Below are 17,209 nucleotides of genomic sequence, written 5' to 3' on the forward strand. Positions count from 1 at the left end.
GGGCTTCAAACGCTATGGAAACAGCTGGAAGAGTATAGATGAGAATGGCCTTCATGCTTCCAAATGTGTGTTGATCTTAGGAGTTTATAGGTCAGGGGGTGAGGGGAAATCTAGTATCTGGGATGCAGAGACATGTTTGGGAATAAAGTCGTCGTCGTCGTCGTCTTCCGCTTATCCGGGACCGGGTTGCGGGGGCAGCAGACTCAACAGAGACGCCCAGACGTCCCTCTCTTCAGACACCTCCTCCAGTTCCTCCAGGGGGAGCCCAAGGCGTTCCCAGGCCAGCCGAGACACATAGTCCCTTCAGCGTGTCCTGGGCCGTCCCCTGGGCCTCCTTCCGGTGGGACGTGCCTGGAACACCTCCCGAGGAAGGCGTCCAGGAGGCCCTCAACTGGCTCCTCTCGATGTGGAGGAGCAGCGGCTCTACTCCGAGCCCCTCCCGGATGGCCGAGCTCCTCACCCTATCTCTAAGGGAGTGCCCGGCCACCCTACGGAGGAAGCTCATTTCAGCCGCTTGTATCTGGGATCTCGTTCTTTCGGTCATGACCCAAAGTTCATGGCCATAGGTGAGGGTAGGAACGTAGACCGACCAGTAAATTGAGAGCTTTGCTTTTCGGCTCAGCTCTTTCTTCACCACAACGGACCGGTACAGCGCCCCCATTACTGTGGCAGCCGCACCGATCCGTCTGTTGATCTCCCGCTCCATTCTTCCCTCACTCGTGAACAAGACCCCAAGATACTTGAACTCCTCCACTTGAGGCAGGAACTCCCATCCAACCGGAAGAGGACAAGCAACCCTTTTATGGTCGAGAACCATGGCCTCGGACTTGGAGGAGCTGATCTTCATCCCAGCCGCTTCACACCCGGCTGTAAACCGCCCCAGTGCATGCTGTAGGTCTTGGCTAGAAGGATCCAGCAGGACCATCTGCAAAAAGATGGGACGAAAATCAACTGGTCCCCTAACCAGACCCCCTCCGGCACCTGGCTGTGCCTAGAAATCCTGTCCATAAAAGCTATGAACAGGACTGGTGTCAAAGGGCAGCCCTGCCAGAGTCCAACATGTGCCGGCAATGCAGACCAAACTTCTGCTCCGCTTGTACAGAGACCGGATGGCCCTTAATAAAGGGCCCCTGACTCCATACTCCTGGAACACCCCCCACAGGGCACCATGAGGGACACAGTCGAATGCCTTCTCCAGGTCTACAAAACACAAGTGGACCAGATGGGCAAACTCCCATGAACCCTCGAGTACCCTGCAGAGTGTGTAGAGCTGGTCCAGTGTTCCATGGCCGGGACGAAAACAACACTGCTCCTCCTGAAGCCGAGGTTCGACTATTGGCAGTACTCTCCTCTCCAATACCCTGGCGTAGGCCTTACCAGGGAGGTTGAGGAGTGTGATCCCCCTATTGTTGGAACACACCTCCGGTCACCTTTCTTATGAAGGGACACACCCTTCTTATGACAGCCCCAAAACATCCAGAGACTTGAGGTACTCAGGGTGGATCTCATCGACCCCCGAAGCCCTGCCACCTAGGAGCTTTTTAACCATCTCAGTGACTTCAGCCTGGGTGATGAAAGAGTCTAACCCCGAGTCCCCAGCCTCTGCTTCCAACAGGGAATGCGTGACGGCAGGATTGAGGAGATCCTCGAAGTACTCCTTCCACCACCCGATAATTTCCCCAGTCGAGCTCAGCAGCTCCCCACCCACACTATAAACAGTGTTAGCGAAGCACTGCTTCCCCCTCCTGAGGTGCCGAACGGTTTGCCAGAATCTCTTCGAGGCAAACCAGTAGTCCTTCTCCATGGCCTCACCGAACTCCTCCCAGACCCGAGTTTCTGCATCCCGGGGCGCGGCTCGCCTGGCCTCACGGTACCCTTCAGCCACCTCAGGAGTCCCACAAGCCAAAAACAGCCAATAGGACTCCTTCTTCAGCTTGACATTGTCCCTTATTGCCGGTGTCCACCACCGGGTTCAGGGATTGCCGCTGCGACAGGCACCGCAGACCTTATGGCCACAGCTACGGGCAGCAGCATCGACAATAGATGCGGAGAACATGGTCCAATTGGACTCTATGCCTCCAACATCCCCCGGAATCTGGTCAAAGCTCTCCCGGAGATGGAAGTTGAATACATTCCTGGCCAAGGGCTCTGCCGGATGTTCCCAGCAGACCCTCACTATGCGCTTGGGCCTGCCAAGTCTGTCCAGCTTTCTCCTCTTCCAGCAGACCTAACTCAAGACCTCCTCTTGGCAAATCAAATAACAATCTTGTTTTTCTCGGCTCAAAATATAAGCCCCTTGTTCAGAGGCAACCTATAATAAAAAGAACTGTGAGAAAATGGTCACAAGAAGCTGAAGAAGCCCTGCAAAGTTGCTTTGAGGCTACAGACTGGGATGCACTGTGCCAGCCACACGGAGAGGACATCAATGCCATGACTGAGTGTGTGACCGACTATATAAACTTCTGTGTGAATAACACCATCCCCACCAGAATGGTGAGATGCTTCCCCAATAACAAACCTTGGATCACCAGTGACCTGAAGGACTTGCTTAACAAGACAAAAGAGAGCCTTCAGAGAGGGAGACAGAGAATAATTGAGGAGTACAGGTCCTTCTCAAAATATTAGCATATTGTGATAAAGTTCATTATTTTCCATAATGTCATGATGAAAATTTAACATTCATATATTTTAGATTCATTGCACACTAACTGAAATATTTCAGGTCTTTTATTGTGTTAATACGGATGATTTTGGCATACAACTCATGAAAACCCAAAATTCCTATCTCACAAAATTAGCATATTTCATCCGACCAATAAAAGAAAAGTGTTTTTAATACAAAAAACGTCAACCTTCAAATAATCATGTACAGTTATGCACTCAATACTTGGTCGGGAATCCTTTTTGCAGAAATGACTGCTTCAATGCGGCGTGGCATGGAGGCAATCAGCCTGTGGCACTGCTGAGGTCTTATGGAGGCCCAGGATGCTTCGATAGCGGCCTTTAGCTCATCCAGAGTGTTGGGTCTTGAGTGTCTCAACGTTCTCTTCACAATATCCCACAGATTCTCTATGGGGTTCAGGTCAGGAGAGTTGGCAGGCCAATTGAGCACAGTGATACCATGGTCAGTAAACCATTTACCAGTGGTTTTGGCACTGTGAGCAGGTGCCAGGTCGTGCTGAAAAACAAAATCTTCATCTCCATAAAGCTTTTCAGCAGATGGAAGCATGAAGTGCTCCAAAATCTTCTGATAGCTAGCTGCATTGACCCTGCCCTTGATAAAACACAGTGGACCAACACCAGCAGCTGACACGGCACCCCAGACCATCACTGACCGTGGGTACTTGACACTGGACTTCTGGCATTTTGGCATTTCCTTCTCCCCAGTCTTCCTCCAGACTCTGGCACCTTGATTTCCGAATGACATGCAGAATTTGCTTTCATCCGAAAAAAGTACTTTGGACCACTGAGCAACAGTCCAGTGCTGCTTCTCTGGTCTGGGGAATGCGGCACCTGTAGCCCATTTCCTGCACACGCCTGTGCACGGTGGCTGTGAATGTTTCTACTCCAGACTCAGTCCACTGCTTCCGCAGGTCCCCCAAGGTCTGGAATCGGCCCTTCTCCACAATCTTCCTCAGGGTCCGGTCACCTCTTCTCGTTGTGCAGCATTTTCTGCCACACTTTTTCCTTCCCACAGACTTCCCACTGAGGTGCCTTGATACAGCACTCTGGGAACAGCCTATTTGTTCAGAAATTTATTTCTGTGTCTTACCCTCTTGCTTGAGGGTGTCAATAGTGGCCTTCTGGACAGCAGTCAGGTCGGCAGTCTTACTCATGATTGAGGTTTTGAGTGATAAACCAGGCTGGGAGTTTTAAAGGCCTCAGGAATCTTTTGCAGGTGTTTAGAGTTAACTCGTTGATTCAGATGATTAGGTTCATAGCTCGTTTAGAGACCCTTTTAATAATATGCTAATTTTGTGAGATAGGAATTTTGGGTTTTTATGAGCTGTATGCCAAAATCATCCGTATTAAGACAATAAAAGACCTGAAATATTTCAGTTAGTGTGCAATGAATCTAAAATATATGAATGTAAAATTTTCATCATGACATTATGGAAAATAATGAACTTTATCACAATATGCAAATTTTTTGAGAAGGACCTGTAGAGTGGAGATGCAATTGTGAAGCCATCTACAAGAAGGAACAGAGCAGACTGTACTTCTTGAGGAAGCTTAGGTCCTTTGGTGTTTGCAGCAAGATGCTGCATATCTTCTATAAGTCTGTGGTGGAGAGTGTGATCTCTTCTGCCATCGTCTGCTGGGGAAGCAGCATCAGAGCCAGGGACTTAAAAAAGCTCAACAAGCTGATAAAGAAGGCTGGCTCTGTTCTGGGGACTCCTCTGGAACCTCTGGAGATCATTGTGCAAAGAAGGATGCTTCATAAAATGAGGAATATTATGTAGAACCCTGAGCATCCTTCCCCATGAGACTGTTGTACTACAACAGAGTGTATTCAGTCAGAGGCTTCTTCAGATCTGCTGTTAGACAGATCGCTACAGGAGATCCTTCCTGCACACAGCCATCAGCATCTACAACGGCTCTTTGAAGAAACCTTCATAATGAGCTACAACAACATTTAATTTCCCTTTGGGATTAATAAAGAATTTTTAAATTGAATTTGAATTTAATTGAAATAAACAGAGTAAGAAATACAAAAGAAGAAATAAAGACAGAAAATATTAAAACATACACATGAATAAATACATAAAAAATAAGTAATTAATAAAGTTGACGATTATAATGGATAATAAATAAAGTAATTATTACAAAGGTGAATAAATAAAGAAGCTAAAAGGGATATTTATGTCTTGATTACTGTCTACATTAATTTATTTATTTACTGTATTGTTTTGTGCATTTAATTGTATGTGCTTATTTATTTATTGAGCATATATTTATTTTTGTATTATTAAATATGTCAAAATTGGTCCTCCTTATGGGAGCACATGGTGGGTAATAAAGTTAATCTTGCAATTAGGATAATGTCTTGAGATATCCTTTTTGTAAAGCAAACCTGCCCTGGCACATGTATGTAACGTCTGCTGTATGTGATATGGAGTTTAAACGAAAATTCAACACTGAAGACTCACCAACCCGCCACGTCCAATCACTCCTCACTGGCTGCTCCAATCAACAGCAGGCCCGCACTTCTCCTCGGCCAATCATCTCCCAGTGAATCACTTTTAAAGACCTTCGGCATGGAAGACATCGCTCTTCTGCTAAGCTTCGACCCTCCTCCACCCCTTCTCCACCATAGGCTCCCAACTCCTTCCATAACAAGGCCTACACCACCACCAGGATTGGATCCCAGGGGGGGAAGACGTACCTAATCATAATCCTAAAATGTTTATTCCAACCCACTTCATCCTCAGCGTTTACGTCTTCCTCCAGGGTCCGAGCGCCAAAGAAATAATCTTTCATTAATAAACTCTTTAACCGTCATCTTGTTGTTTCTCCATTATGTGAGTCTTTCCAGGTTGAAATGCCTGAAAAAGGAACTGATAAACATCATGTAACTCCCTGCTGCATTCCCTGATATACGTCCTGTGTTTATTAAAAGGCACTTGTTTCATTGTATGAACTTGTTTTATTATCAGCTATAATGATGGTCTGTTATCTTGTTAGCTAGCTATTTTTCAGTTTCAGTGAGGTAAATCACTGGTCCAAACAAATAAGAAAAACTTCCCTGGTGAATAAAATGATTTACGATTTATGAATATAGACTTCTGTTTAAGGCTGCATGACTGTCCTAACACTATTACATCAGTACACCAACCTTCATATATATATAAAAGCAGATTCATTCTCCTCCTTTTTTTTTTCTTCCCTGAGAGCTCCATGCTACTAACCGCTTGAAACAGCTGGAAGCCTGTTAAATGAAGTGTGCAGTTTAGGATCTGTTTTCTAAGCCAGGATTCAGTGAAACAGAGGTTGGCAGAGCAGCAAAAGTATTAGTTTCTTGAGTTGAGAGGTAGCAGGTGGTAAGGGAGCCAAGTGCATAATTCAATTCACTTTAGTTTATTAATCTAGCGCCAATGCACAACACATGTCGTCACAAGGAACTTTACAAAGCCAATTCAATCAAATCATACAGATTTCAAGTCGGGTACATACATTCCAATTAATCCTAACTATCAAACAGAGCAGTCGGATACAGTTTATTATTAAGATAGCCCATAGAGTTAGTCACAGTAAAAGCTGTCAGTAGCTATGTCTAGGAGAGAGACAGGGTTAAACACTGAAAGACAGGGCCAAATGTATCATCGGTAGAAGGTGAGCATTAAGTTGTTGGCAGCAGAAGCTTGGACGATGCCCCTCTCCAGAAAGGTGTCACAGGTAGATACAGAGTCAGGCCAGGTGTAGCTAAAATAGCAGGAGGTCCACTACCTCCATCATCCTAACACTTTAGGGTCCAAACATTTGAAATAAACTGACAAAAATATTTTCTTTCATTTTTGTTTAACATTTAATTAACACTAGAGTTTTTGTTTTTTAACTACTGTTCAATAATTCGTGTGACCATGAAACCATCTGCTTGGTTTGAAAAAGTGCAATTCAATTTGCACTAAAGTACCAATATTAAATGCACTGTGAATGACAGCCAAGCTGGGTCTGGACATCTTGGTTTAATAATTCTGCTCTCTTTGTTGTGCTTATGGCAGGCAGGGCAATTTGACTAACCTTTTCCTTAAGTTGTTGTCCTTCTTTTCCAGCTAAAAGTGTTTTTGCTACAGCTTCCATGCACTCTTTGATCATTTCCCAGTCAGTGAAATACTTTTTGTGTTTTGCCCAATTCCACTACACTTGCAGTGTACAGTAGAGTGTAACCGAGTGGAGCGAGCCGTGCCACGAGCCAGTGGAAAAGGCGCATTAGCAACCAGAGTTTGAGGACCTGGCATAGCTTCTTCTTCTTTGTCTTTTTCTGGCAGTTGGCATACAACGATGTGGTGCATTACCACCAGGCTGTCGGTAAAGTCGCCGACCCACATAGCTGCCCGTTGCGCCTGTTCAGAAGTCAGACGCGGCAGGAATAAAATGTCTTTATCCACATAGTAAATGAGAAAATTTATTGCAGTCCAGAAAAAACCAAGCGGGTACAAGAGAACAAAGTGCCAATACGGCTATCCTCAGCGCCATCTTGGAAACTAAATGTTGTATAATAACAGTATGTAGTGTGTTATTTTGATGCATCTTAAAATGTTTTCAGGCATGTACATTTTGTTGATTTAATCCATTGCTTTATATCATTTAGTCATGATACTGGGAATTGTTATGAGCAAATGCCTAATTTTATTTGCTTTATTGAAAAGGGCTCATGTTTATAAAGCACTCTAGTCACCCTCAGCCCTAAATCTGAAGGCCAACTTCACCTTTAACAGAAAATAAAACTTTTTTTGGGTTTGAACTGAATGAACCAGTGATACATAATGTGTTTTCCAGACAGAGAATTCAACTGGCCACAGCATGGAGGTGGAGAAAGGGAATGGAAGTGTCTTGCTGTCACTGCACAACCTTCAGCACCGTCTCTTCTAATGAAGGTGCACGACTCAGTTTCAATTTGAATTAGCTCTCAGGCAAAGATAACAACAAGCTGCTGCCTTTAACTTGACTGCAGTATTTAATTAGTAGCAAACAATGCAATTAATGCAGCAGACATAAAAATCTTACCGGATTGTGAGTAGTCTGAAACCTAATTATTATTTCTGACTAGTGTAGTTTTCCATTCACCTGGTCAAACATGGCAAAAAGTACACAGTGTGCTTTAGTTTAAATGTCTTTATTGAATTTATTTAGATATCACTGTTAGTACAGACAGGAAAATGCTTCTTTTCTTTTACTAACTTGTAAACTTACTTTACAACTATTCCTGTTCTAGACAAACAGTTGGTGTGTTGTAAAAATGACAACTAAACAAATACTTTATAAAACTGACTACAAAATGGTGACTATATATTGAGAAGAATTTGATTTGAAAGAAAAAATACCTAGTTGAAGGTGATGACTCCCCGTGCTTCTCTCCCCATTATGTTGGATTACTTTTGCTCAAATTATTTTTATTATACTAAGGCTCTAGCCTGTCTACAAAGAGGAGATATCAATACAACAAAAGAAAAACCGGAGCGGCAGTTAATAAGCATAAAATCACTGTCTGAAAAACGCGTCCATATATTATATATATAATGTATGATATTTCTTCTTGATGACAATCACCACTGAGCTGAATGTGCCACCATGATCTGCCCAAAAAAAACCCAGCAATATTGTTTCAAACTTTTTAGGAAATGGCAAGGGGAAGACAAGGGCGAGGAAGGGACAAAAGACACATTGTGTGCAGCGGCTCTACTCTGAGTCCCTACCGGATGACCAAGCTTCTCACCATATCTCTAAGGGAGAGCCCAGTCACCCTGTGGACGAAACTCATTTCAGCCGCATGTATCCGTGATCTCGTTCTTTCGTTCCCGACCCAAAGCTCATGACCATAGATGAGGGTAGGAACGTAGATCGACTGGTAAATCGAGAGCTTCGCTTTTTTGACTCAGCTCTCTCCTTACCACGACAGACCAGTACAGCACCCACATTACTGCTGACGCAGCACCAATTGGTCTTTCGATCTCCCGCTCCATTTTTCCCTCATTCGTGAACAAGACCACAAGATACTTCAACTCCTCCACTTGAGGCAGGACCTCTCCCCGACCCTGAAGAAGGCACTATACACTTTTTTGGCTCAAGACCATGGCCTCGGACTTGGAGGCACTGATTCTTCTCCCGGCTGCTTCACACGAACTGCTCCAGTGAGAGCTGTAGATCACGAGCTGATGAAGCCAATAGGACCACATCATGCACAAAAAGCAGAGACACAATCCTAAGGCCACCAAAACGGATCCCCTCAACACCTTGGCTGCACCTAGAATTCTGTCCATAAACGTTATGAGCAGAATTGGTGACAAAGGGCAACCTTGGCGGAGTCCAGCCCTCACCAGAAACGAGTCCGACTTAACTGCTGGCAATGCAGACCAAGGTCTGACACCGATTATACAGGGACCTGACAGCCCGTATCAAAGGGCCTGGTACCCCATACTCCCGGAGTACCACCCACAGGATTCCCCGAGGGACATGGTCGAACGCCTTCTCCAAGTTCACAAATCAAATGACTGGTTGGGCGAACTCTTATGCATCCTCCCGGACCCTGCTGAGGGTGTAGAGCTGGTCTAGTGTTCCACGGCCAGTTGCGATAATCAACACAACTCTACAACATCCAGAGCCTTGAGGAACTCTGGACAAATCTCATCCACCCCCGGGGCCTTACCACCGAGGAGCTTTTTAATCACCTCGGTGACCTCAACACCAGAGATTGGAGAGCCTGTCCCAAGGTCCCCAGGCTCCACTTCCTCAGTAGAAGACGTGCCGGTGGGTTTGAGGAGGTCTTCGAAGTACTCTGCCCACCGATGGTGAGCCCATCGAAAGGGGGACCCACGTTTCCTCTTCGGCCGGTGCTTGGCCGGGCTCAATGGGTGAAAACCCAGGCACCAGGCGCTCGCCAGTGTGCCCCACCTCCAGGCCTGCCTCCAGAGTGGGGCCCCAGTGACCCGCGTCCAGGCGAGGGAACACTGTTTACATTTATGGCATTCATCATAAGGAGTCTGTGTAACCGCAAATGTATTAACAAAAATAGTTGCTTAAAATTAATGAATTTCTAATGCAGGTTTTCCCCAAAATACTAAATTAAAATATACACCTTTTGTTAAATCTGGTCTGTTTAAACTTTCCTGCCTTTTCTGAATAAAGCTCAGGCAGAGGGAGTGTTCCAGCTGCAGAAAGTTCAGTATTATACAGGTCCTTCTCAAAATATTAGCATATTGTGATAAAGATCATTATTTTCCATAATGTCATGATGAAAATTTAACATTCATATATTTTAGATTCATTGCACACTAACTGAAATATTTCAGGTCTTTTATTGTCTTAATACAGATGATTTTGGCATACAGCTCATGAAAACCCAAAATTTCTATCTCACAAAATTAGCATATTTCATCCGACCAATAAAAGAAAAGTGTTTTTAATACAAAAAACGTCAACCTTCAAATAATCATGTACAGTTATGCACTCAATACTTGGTCGGGAATCCTTTTTGCAGAAATGACTGCTTCAATGTGGCGTGGCATGGAGGCAATCAGCCTGTGGCACTGCTGAGGTCTTATGGAGGCCCAGGATGCTTCGATAGCGGCCTTTAGCTCATGCAGAATGCTGGGTCTTGAGTCTCTCAACGTTCTCTTCACAATATCCCACAGATTCTCTATGGGGTTCAGGTCAGGAGAGTTGGCAGGCCAATTGAGCACAGTGATACCATGGTCAGTAAACCATTTACCAGTGGTTTTGGCACTGTGAGCAGGTGCCAGGTCGTGCTGAAAAATGAAATCTTCATCTCCATAAAGCTTTTCAGCAGATGGAAGCATGAAGTGCTCCAAAATCTCCTGATAGCTAGCTGCATTGACCCTGCCCTTGATAAAACACAGTGGACCAACACCAGCAGCTGACACGGCACCCCAGACCATCACTGACTGTGGGTACTTGACACTGGACTTCTGGCATTTTGGCATTTCCTTCTCCCCAGTCTTCCTCCAGACTCTGGCACCTTGATTTCCGAATTACATGCAGAATTTGCTTTCATCCGAAAAAAGTACTTTGGACCACTGAGCAACAGTCCAGTGCTGCTTCTCTGTAGCCCAGGTCAGGCGCTTCTGCCGCTGTTTCTGGTTCGAAAGTGGCTTGATCTGGGGAATGCGGCACCTGTAGCCCATTTCCTGCACACGCCTGTGCACGGTGGCTCTGGATGTTTCTACTCCAGACTCAGTCCACTGCTTCCGCAGGTCCCCCAAGGTCTGGAATTGGCCCTTCTCCACAATCTTCCTCAGGGTCCGGTCACGTCTTCTCGTTGTGCAGCGTTTTCTGCCACCCCTTATTCCTTCCCACTGAGGTGCCTTGATACAGCACTCTGGGAACAGCCTATTCGTTCAGAAATTTCTTTCTGTGTCTTACCCTCTTGCTTGAGGGTGTCAATAGTGGCCTTCTGGACAGCAGTCAGGTCGGCAGTCTTACCTATGATTGGGGTTTTGAGTGATGAACCAGGCTGGGAGTCTTAAAGGCCTCAGGAATCTTTTGCAGGTGTTTAGAGTTAACTCGTTGATTCAGATGATTAGTCACAGCTCGTTTAGAGACCCTTTTAATGATATGCTAATTTTGTGAGATAGGAATTTTGGGTTTTCATGAGCTGTATGCCAAAATCATCCGTGTTAAGACAATAAAAGACCGGAGATATTTCAGTTAGTGTGCAATGAATCTAAAATATATGAATGTTAAATTTTCATCATGACATTATGGGAAATAATGAACTTTATCACAATATGCTAATATTTTGAGAAGGACCTGTATGTTTAGGCCAGAACATGACTCTGACAATTCAAAAGCAATGATAAATGCTAACATGGGTGCTCAGTCTGAAGCAAGCAGTGAAAAGGATAAGAATTGTCTTCCAAAGATTATACTGGTCTAAATCTATTTAGCTTTTTTCCATGTCTCTTTACTGAGCAGGAAATAGATATTATTTAACTTTTTCAGAACATTCAGATTTTGTTTGTAATTTACCTGTATGTTGCTGTTTAGTAAGAAATGCTGCATGAATGTGTCCCACTTACCCTTCCTATTTTACTCGAAACCCTTACAAAACTGTTGTGTCCCAATACACAACAGCCGTTAATTTAGTTAGGCCCATGCATTTATGTAGGCAGTAGGTTTAGGAATTGGGTTTCTTTTGTTAGGACTTTAGTCTCTGTACTGTAAATTTAGTCACCCACCGAAAACTTGTACTTCTCAGACATTTTTACTTGTGAAAACCACATGCCTTTTTATTCATAAGGTCAGTTGGAAAGTATCAATAGCATTTAAGCACTTTGAGCAGGTTGGTGCCATCTTAAGCAGTCAATGGGCGAGAGGTCGAGATATACCTCGGACGGGTCACAGGCAAACAAAGAGACAAACACGACAACCATTCACACACACACCCGTATCTAAGGGCAGTATAGAGAAAACAGTTAACCTAACAGACATGTTTAGGACTGTGGCATGAAACAGAGTATCTGGAGAGAACCCACACATACATGTGGAGAACATGCAAACTCCATACAGAAATACGCTGGCCATATTTTGAACTTAGAACCTTCTTGAGGCAAAGCAACAGAGCAAACAACTGCCAAACTACCAAACTAATATAAAATGTTATTATGTATAAGCTGTATTTTTGGTAAAACATAATATTTTAACACACTGATAACAAAGGCTTCTTTTTCTCTCACTTTAGACCCCATAGAAATCCACAAGAGGAAGCTCTTTCTGTGGTTCAGCCACCTTCCTAAAGAGGAGAAACAGTTTGGAGGTCTCTTTAGCCCAGAGACCATGCATGTAGATCCACTTATCATAGAGAGAAAGGATGAGGAGAGGGCGGGACTTCTCAAATCACCTTACCAAACTCAGATCTCCTCTAGTCATTCTCTGAATGTAGAACAGCTTTTTGAGCCAACTGATACCTGGAGTGAAGGTTGTGGACTCGGTGTGCTGCTGTATGGTGCTGTGGGAACTGGGAAGGCTACAATAGTTCGAAAGCTGGTGCTGGATTGGTGTACAGGAACCACGCTGACTCGCTTCAAGCTGCTCCTTCCTTTCTTATGTGAAGACCTCAACCAGCTGTCAAAGTGAGTAAAATCTTTGCCGTTTAGAGTCTGTCACATGCACAGTGAAACTCAATGGACTATGTACAAAATGGGGGTATAAATTCACAGTCATCCAGGAAATGATTATCCTAAGTCCTTAAATAAAAGGCAACTACACTTCTTCGCTTAATTTGTAGAGCAATTCACTTTTATACCAAAAGGCATGTTCAGTTCTGAGCATGGTTTGGAGTAATACACTTAAAAGGTCTAGTCAGAACAGTCATACTAGGACTGTCACATTGGTGCACATTGAGAGCGATGGAAGCCTCAGTCTAGAGAAAACTCTCACACATAGACCATTACCTAATTTCTGATTCTCACCACCCACTGGAACATAAATTGTCAGTCATCATTGGCCTAATGTATAGGAGAGGGCACAGCTTTCACACTTTGGTATAGTGACAAGATTTGAAAGTGCAGCACACAAAAATAAAAATCACATGTATAAAACCATACGCATGTGACTTTCTGCGCACCTCTCCTTCATACATCCTAATTTGCATTAAATAGAGCACTTGGACCACCCTGTCCCCACTCACAAAGAAACATGCAAAATAGTACAGACATCGAAGGCTCCCATGGCAAATGTGATCAGTAAGGCAAAAAAGAAGAATTTCACTAAATGGGAAATAGAGATCTTTGTTTCCGGGGTGGAGGCAAAAAGTAGAATTGTATTTGGCAGTCATTCTTCCAAGTACTAGTAATAATAGAGTGGCAGAAGGTGGCAGATGTAATTAACACTGCAGGCTGAATTCTGATCATTGGCAAAGATAATAAATTAGCATCTAATATTAAGTGACATGTTATGATTAAGCAGAAGCTGATATTTTTCGGCAGATCAATAGGAAGCTATGCAGTGCAGCACCAGGGACATGGGTTCAGAGGAAATGAAGATCTTTATGCAACCAACTTCTCCACAGCAGCTGACCCTGAGCAACAGGAGGAGCCTGGATCAGGGCCACTGTGGACCTTGGTTGCACAAGGACATTAGTCCAGCCAAATGATCTCCATGTGCTGCAGTCACAGAGAGACATTGTCCACAACATGATGGATATTTGTAGTGAATTACACTACAAATATGCTGTACCAAAGTGCTGATGTCACTCAACAACTTCTTGATTGACATCAGGGACTCAGTAAAGAAACTGGCAGAATATACGAGTTTCTCAGCTCGTATCTGTTTTGTTCTACAATGTCTGTATCAAATCCAAACAGTGCTGTCTAGCTGCTGTATTGAGCTTAATTATAGCTCAATGCTGATCATTGTATTCACGTGAATATGAGTTCCATATTTCTATTAAAAAGACTGTTACCACAAAAACTATATAAAATACATAATATCTTTAAAACAACTCAGGACTTCACATAAAAAAAATGGCTCCTTGCTGCAAATTGCAATTGATGTTTGCCTGGTCAGCCACAGTGTAGGGGAATTTTATTTATCTGGGCAACATATGGAAGAGGTCGTCCCATATGGCTGGCATGGCTCTGCTCAGGGATGACTGTGAAATACCCGGCCTGTCAGCCACCTCCCTATGAAAAGCACCGGTCGCAAGGAATCACGGTGTAGTTAGAACATCAGAATCAGCTTTATTGCCAAGTTCGTACATACAAACAAGGAATTTGCCTCCGGTACACTTTGCTCTTTTGTTCTGTTTTTGCATTACAGAATATACAAATTTACAATTTACAATGTACAATATATAATGTACAATGCAATATTCTGCATTACAGAATATACAAATTTACAATGTACAATATACACATATCTAATAAAAAAGGTGCATTTGCAACATCTGTATGCTGTTGTTCTGTACTCTATTGAATGTTCATCAAAGAAACAGCCTGGGGGAAGAAACTGTCTCTGTGGCGGCTGGTTTTAGTAAACAGTGCTCTGTAGCGGCAGCCTGAAGGTAAAACTCTAAACAGTTAATATGCAGGGTGTGTGGGGTCGGCAGAGATTTTGGCAGCTCTTTTCTTGACCCTAGACCTGTATAAGTCCTGTATGGAGGGAAGGTCAGCTCTGATTATTCTCTCTGCAGTCCTGATTATTCGTTGCAGTCTGGACCTGTCCTGTTTTGTGGATGAGCCAAACCACACTGAGATGGATGAAGACAGGACAGACTGAATGATGGCAGTGTAGAAGATGACCAACAGCTCCTGTGGAAGGTTGAACTTCTTGAGTTGTCTCAGGAAGTACAGTCTCTGCTGGGCCTTCTTTCGAACAGTGTTTATGTGTGAAGACCATCTCAGGTCCTCAGAGATGGTGGTTCCTAAGAACCTGAAGTGGTCCACGGCCGATACAGTGTTGTTGAGGATGGTGAGGGGGGTGTATGGGGGTGGTGTTCTCCAAAAGTCCACCACCATTTCCACAGTCTTGAGTGGGTTCAGTTCAAGGTAGTTCTGATCGCACCAGTGTACCAGCCGATCCACCTGCTGTCTGTATGCAGACTCATCACCGTCCTGGATCAGTCCAATGACAGTGGTGTCATCTGCAAACTTAAGGAGTTTCACGGACATGTCCGATGAGGTGCAGTCATTTGTGTACAGAGAGAAGAGGAGTGGGGATAGAACACACCCCTGGGGGGCACCAGTACTTATTGATCTGGATCGGGAGAAGATGCTTCCCAGTCTCACCTGCTGCTGTCGGTCTGTCAGGAAGCTGTTGATCCACTGACAGGTGGAGGCTGGGACGTTGAGCTGTGTGAGCTTCTGGTGGAGGATGCCTGGTATGATAGTGTTGAAGGCCGAGCTGAAGTCTACAAACAGGATCCTGGCGTACGTCCCTGGACGGTCGAAGTGTTGCAGGATGAAGTGTAGACGTAAGTTAACAGCATCATCTGCCGACCTGTTTGCTCGGTAAGCAAATTGCAGGGGCTCCAGCAGGGGGCCTGTGATGTCTTTCAGGTGCTTCAACACCAGCCGCTCAAAGGACTTCATGATCACAGACGTCAGGGCTGCAGGCCTGTAGTCATTTAATCCTACGATGGTGGGTTTCTTGGGAACTGGGATGATGGTGGATCGTTTGAGGCAGGAGGGGACCTCACATTTCTCCAGTGACTTGTTGAAGATCCTTGTGAAGATCAGAGCGAGTTGATGCGCGCAGGCTTTCAGGCATGATGGGGAGACGTTATCAGGTCCTCCAGCTTTCTTTGTTTTCATGCACTGAAAGAGCCTGTTTACCTCTTCCTCGGAGATCTTTAGTGCAGGCAGATGATCTGATGGTGGGGGGTTGGTTGCTTTATGGGAGGAATTTGTTCCTGAATGGGATGTAGAGGGGATGATTTGAGGTGTGAATGGCTTCTTGTCATGTCTGCAGTAGAAGCCATTCAGACGGTTGGCCAGGAGACGACTCTGTTCAGGATGGGTGGAGGGGCTCTTGTAGGCAGTCAGGTTTCTCAGACCGGTCCATACAGCCGAGGTATCACCAGTAGAAAGGCTGTTCTTAAGCTTTTCACTGTAGCTTTTCTTAGCTGCTTTGATCTCTTTTGTTAGTTTGTTCCTGGCCTGCCTGTACCGCGCCCAATCTCGACTGCTGTGAGCTTCTTCCTTTTCCCTGCGCAGATTCCTGAGGTGTGGAGTAAACCATGGCTTATTGTTCCCAAAGGTGCAGAAGGTCTTGGTCTGCACACACATCCTCACAGAAACTGATGTATGATGTCACCACATCAGTTAGTTGGTTTAAGTCAGTGGCTGAGGTTTCAAAAACAGTCCATGAACTGGCACTGGCAACGCACGTTTCCCCTTACTTTCCCCATGCACTTGGGCTAGTCAGTCAGTCAGTCAGTCATTTTCTATACCGCTTCTTCCATAGTGGGTCACAGGGGAAGGTAGTGCCCATCTCCAGCAGTCTATGGGCAGGAGGCAGGGTGCACATTGGACAGGTCGCCAATCCATCGCAGGGCAAAGCACTTGGGCTAGTTCCTTGCTATTGTAATTGCCCTGGGTAATTTAAACCAGCTACACCTTGTCCACCTTCATCACACCTGTCCTGTTTCGAAGTAATCCGCTGATCTGACACCATTTCATTCTTAGTGAGAGTGGAAGTGCCGCTTAGACAATGTCCAGGGAGAGGAAAGTTCGGGCATCCCTGCTGAGACTCCTGTCCCTTCAACCCGCTCCCGGATAACCAGAAGAGGACGAGTACGAGTAAAATTTTTAACAACACATAATTATATATCAGATGTGATTATATAAGTTTGGACATACCTTACAGATCTACAGTAAAACAAACATCCCAACAACATTTTACAGTTTTTTTAACTGTTTGTTACATTTTTTTAAATGTTTGTTACGTGATTGAGGCTGAACATGGATTAGTTTCATTGTTTGGGTTTAGACATTTTTTTTTGTGTATGCACCGTTTAAATATAAGTCCCCAG

The 17,209-nt window shown here is 44.6% G+C and overlaps 1 protein-coding gene across 7 annotated transcripts in view; it reads left to right on the forward strand.

Moving 5' to 3' along the window:
• Positions 1-17,209, forward strand: part of nlrx1 (NLR family member X1) — a 145,900-nt gene that overhangs the window by 35,700 nt on the left and 92,991 nt on the right. For 5 of the 7 annotated variants that reach the window (XM_047390769.1, XM_047390771.1, XM_047390768.1 and 2 more), the window contains 2 exons: positions 7,501-7,598; positions 12,419-12,809. The exons of 1 other annotated variant lie outside the window; for it this stretch is intronic. In XM_047390769.1, the coding sequence (XP_047246725.1) occupies positions 7,501-7,598; positions 12,419-12,809 (489 nt within the window). The remainder of the gene's footprint in view (positions 1-7,500; positions 7,599-12,418; positions 12,810-17,209) is intronic. One more of the 7 variants, XM_047390774.1, reaches the window with a different exon arrangement.

This window comes from Girardinichthys multiradiatus, chromosome 18, assembly GCF_021462225.1.
Source record: "Girardinichthys multiradiatus isolate DD_20200921_A chromosome 18, DD_fGirMul_XY1, whole genome shotgun sequence".
Lineage (NCBI taxonomy): Eukaryota > Metazoa > Chordata > Actinopteri > Cyprinodontiformes > Goodeidae > Girardinichthys > Girardinichthys multiradiatus.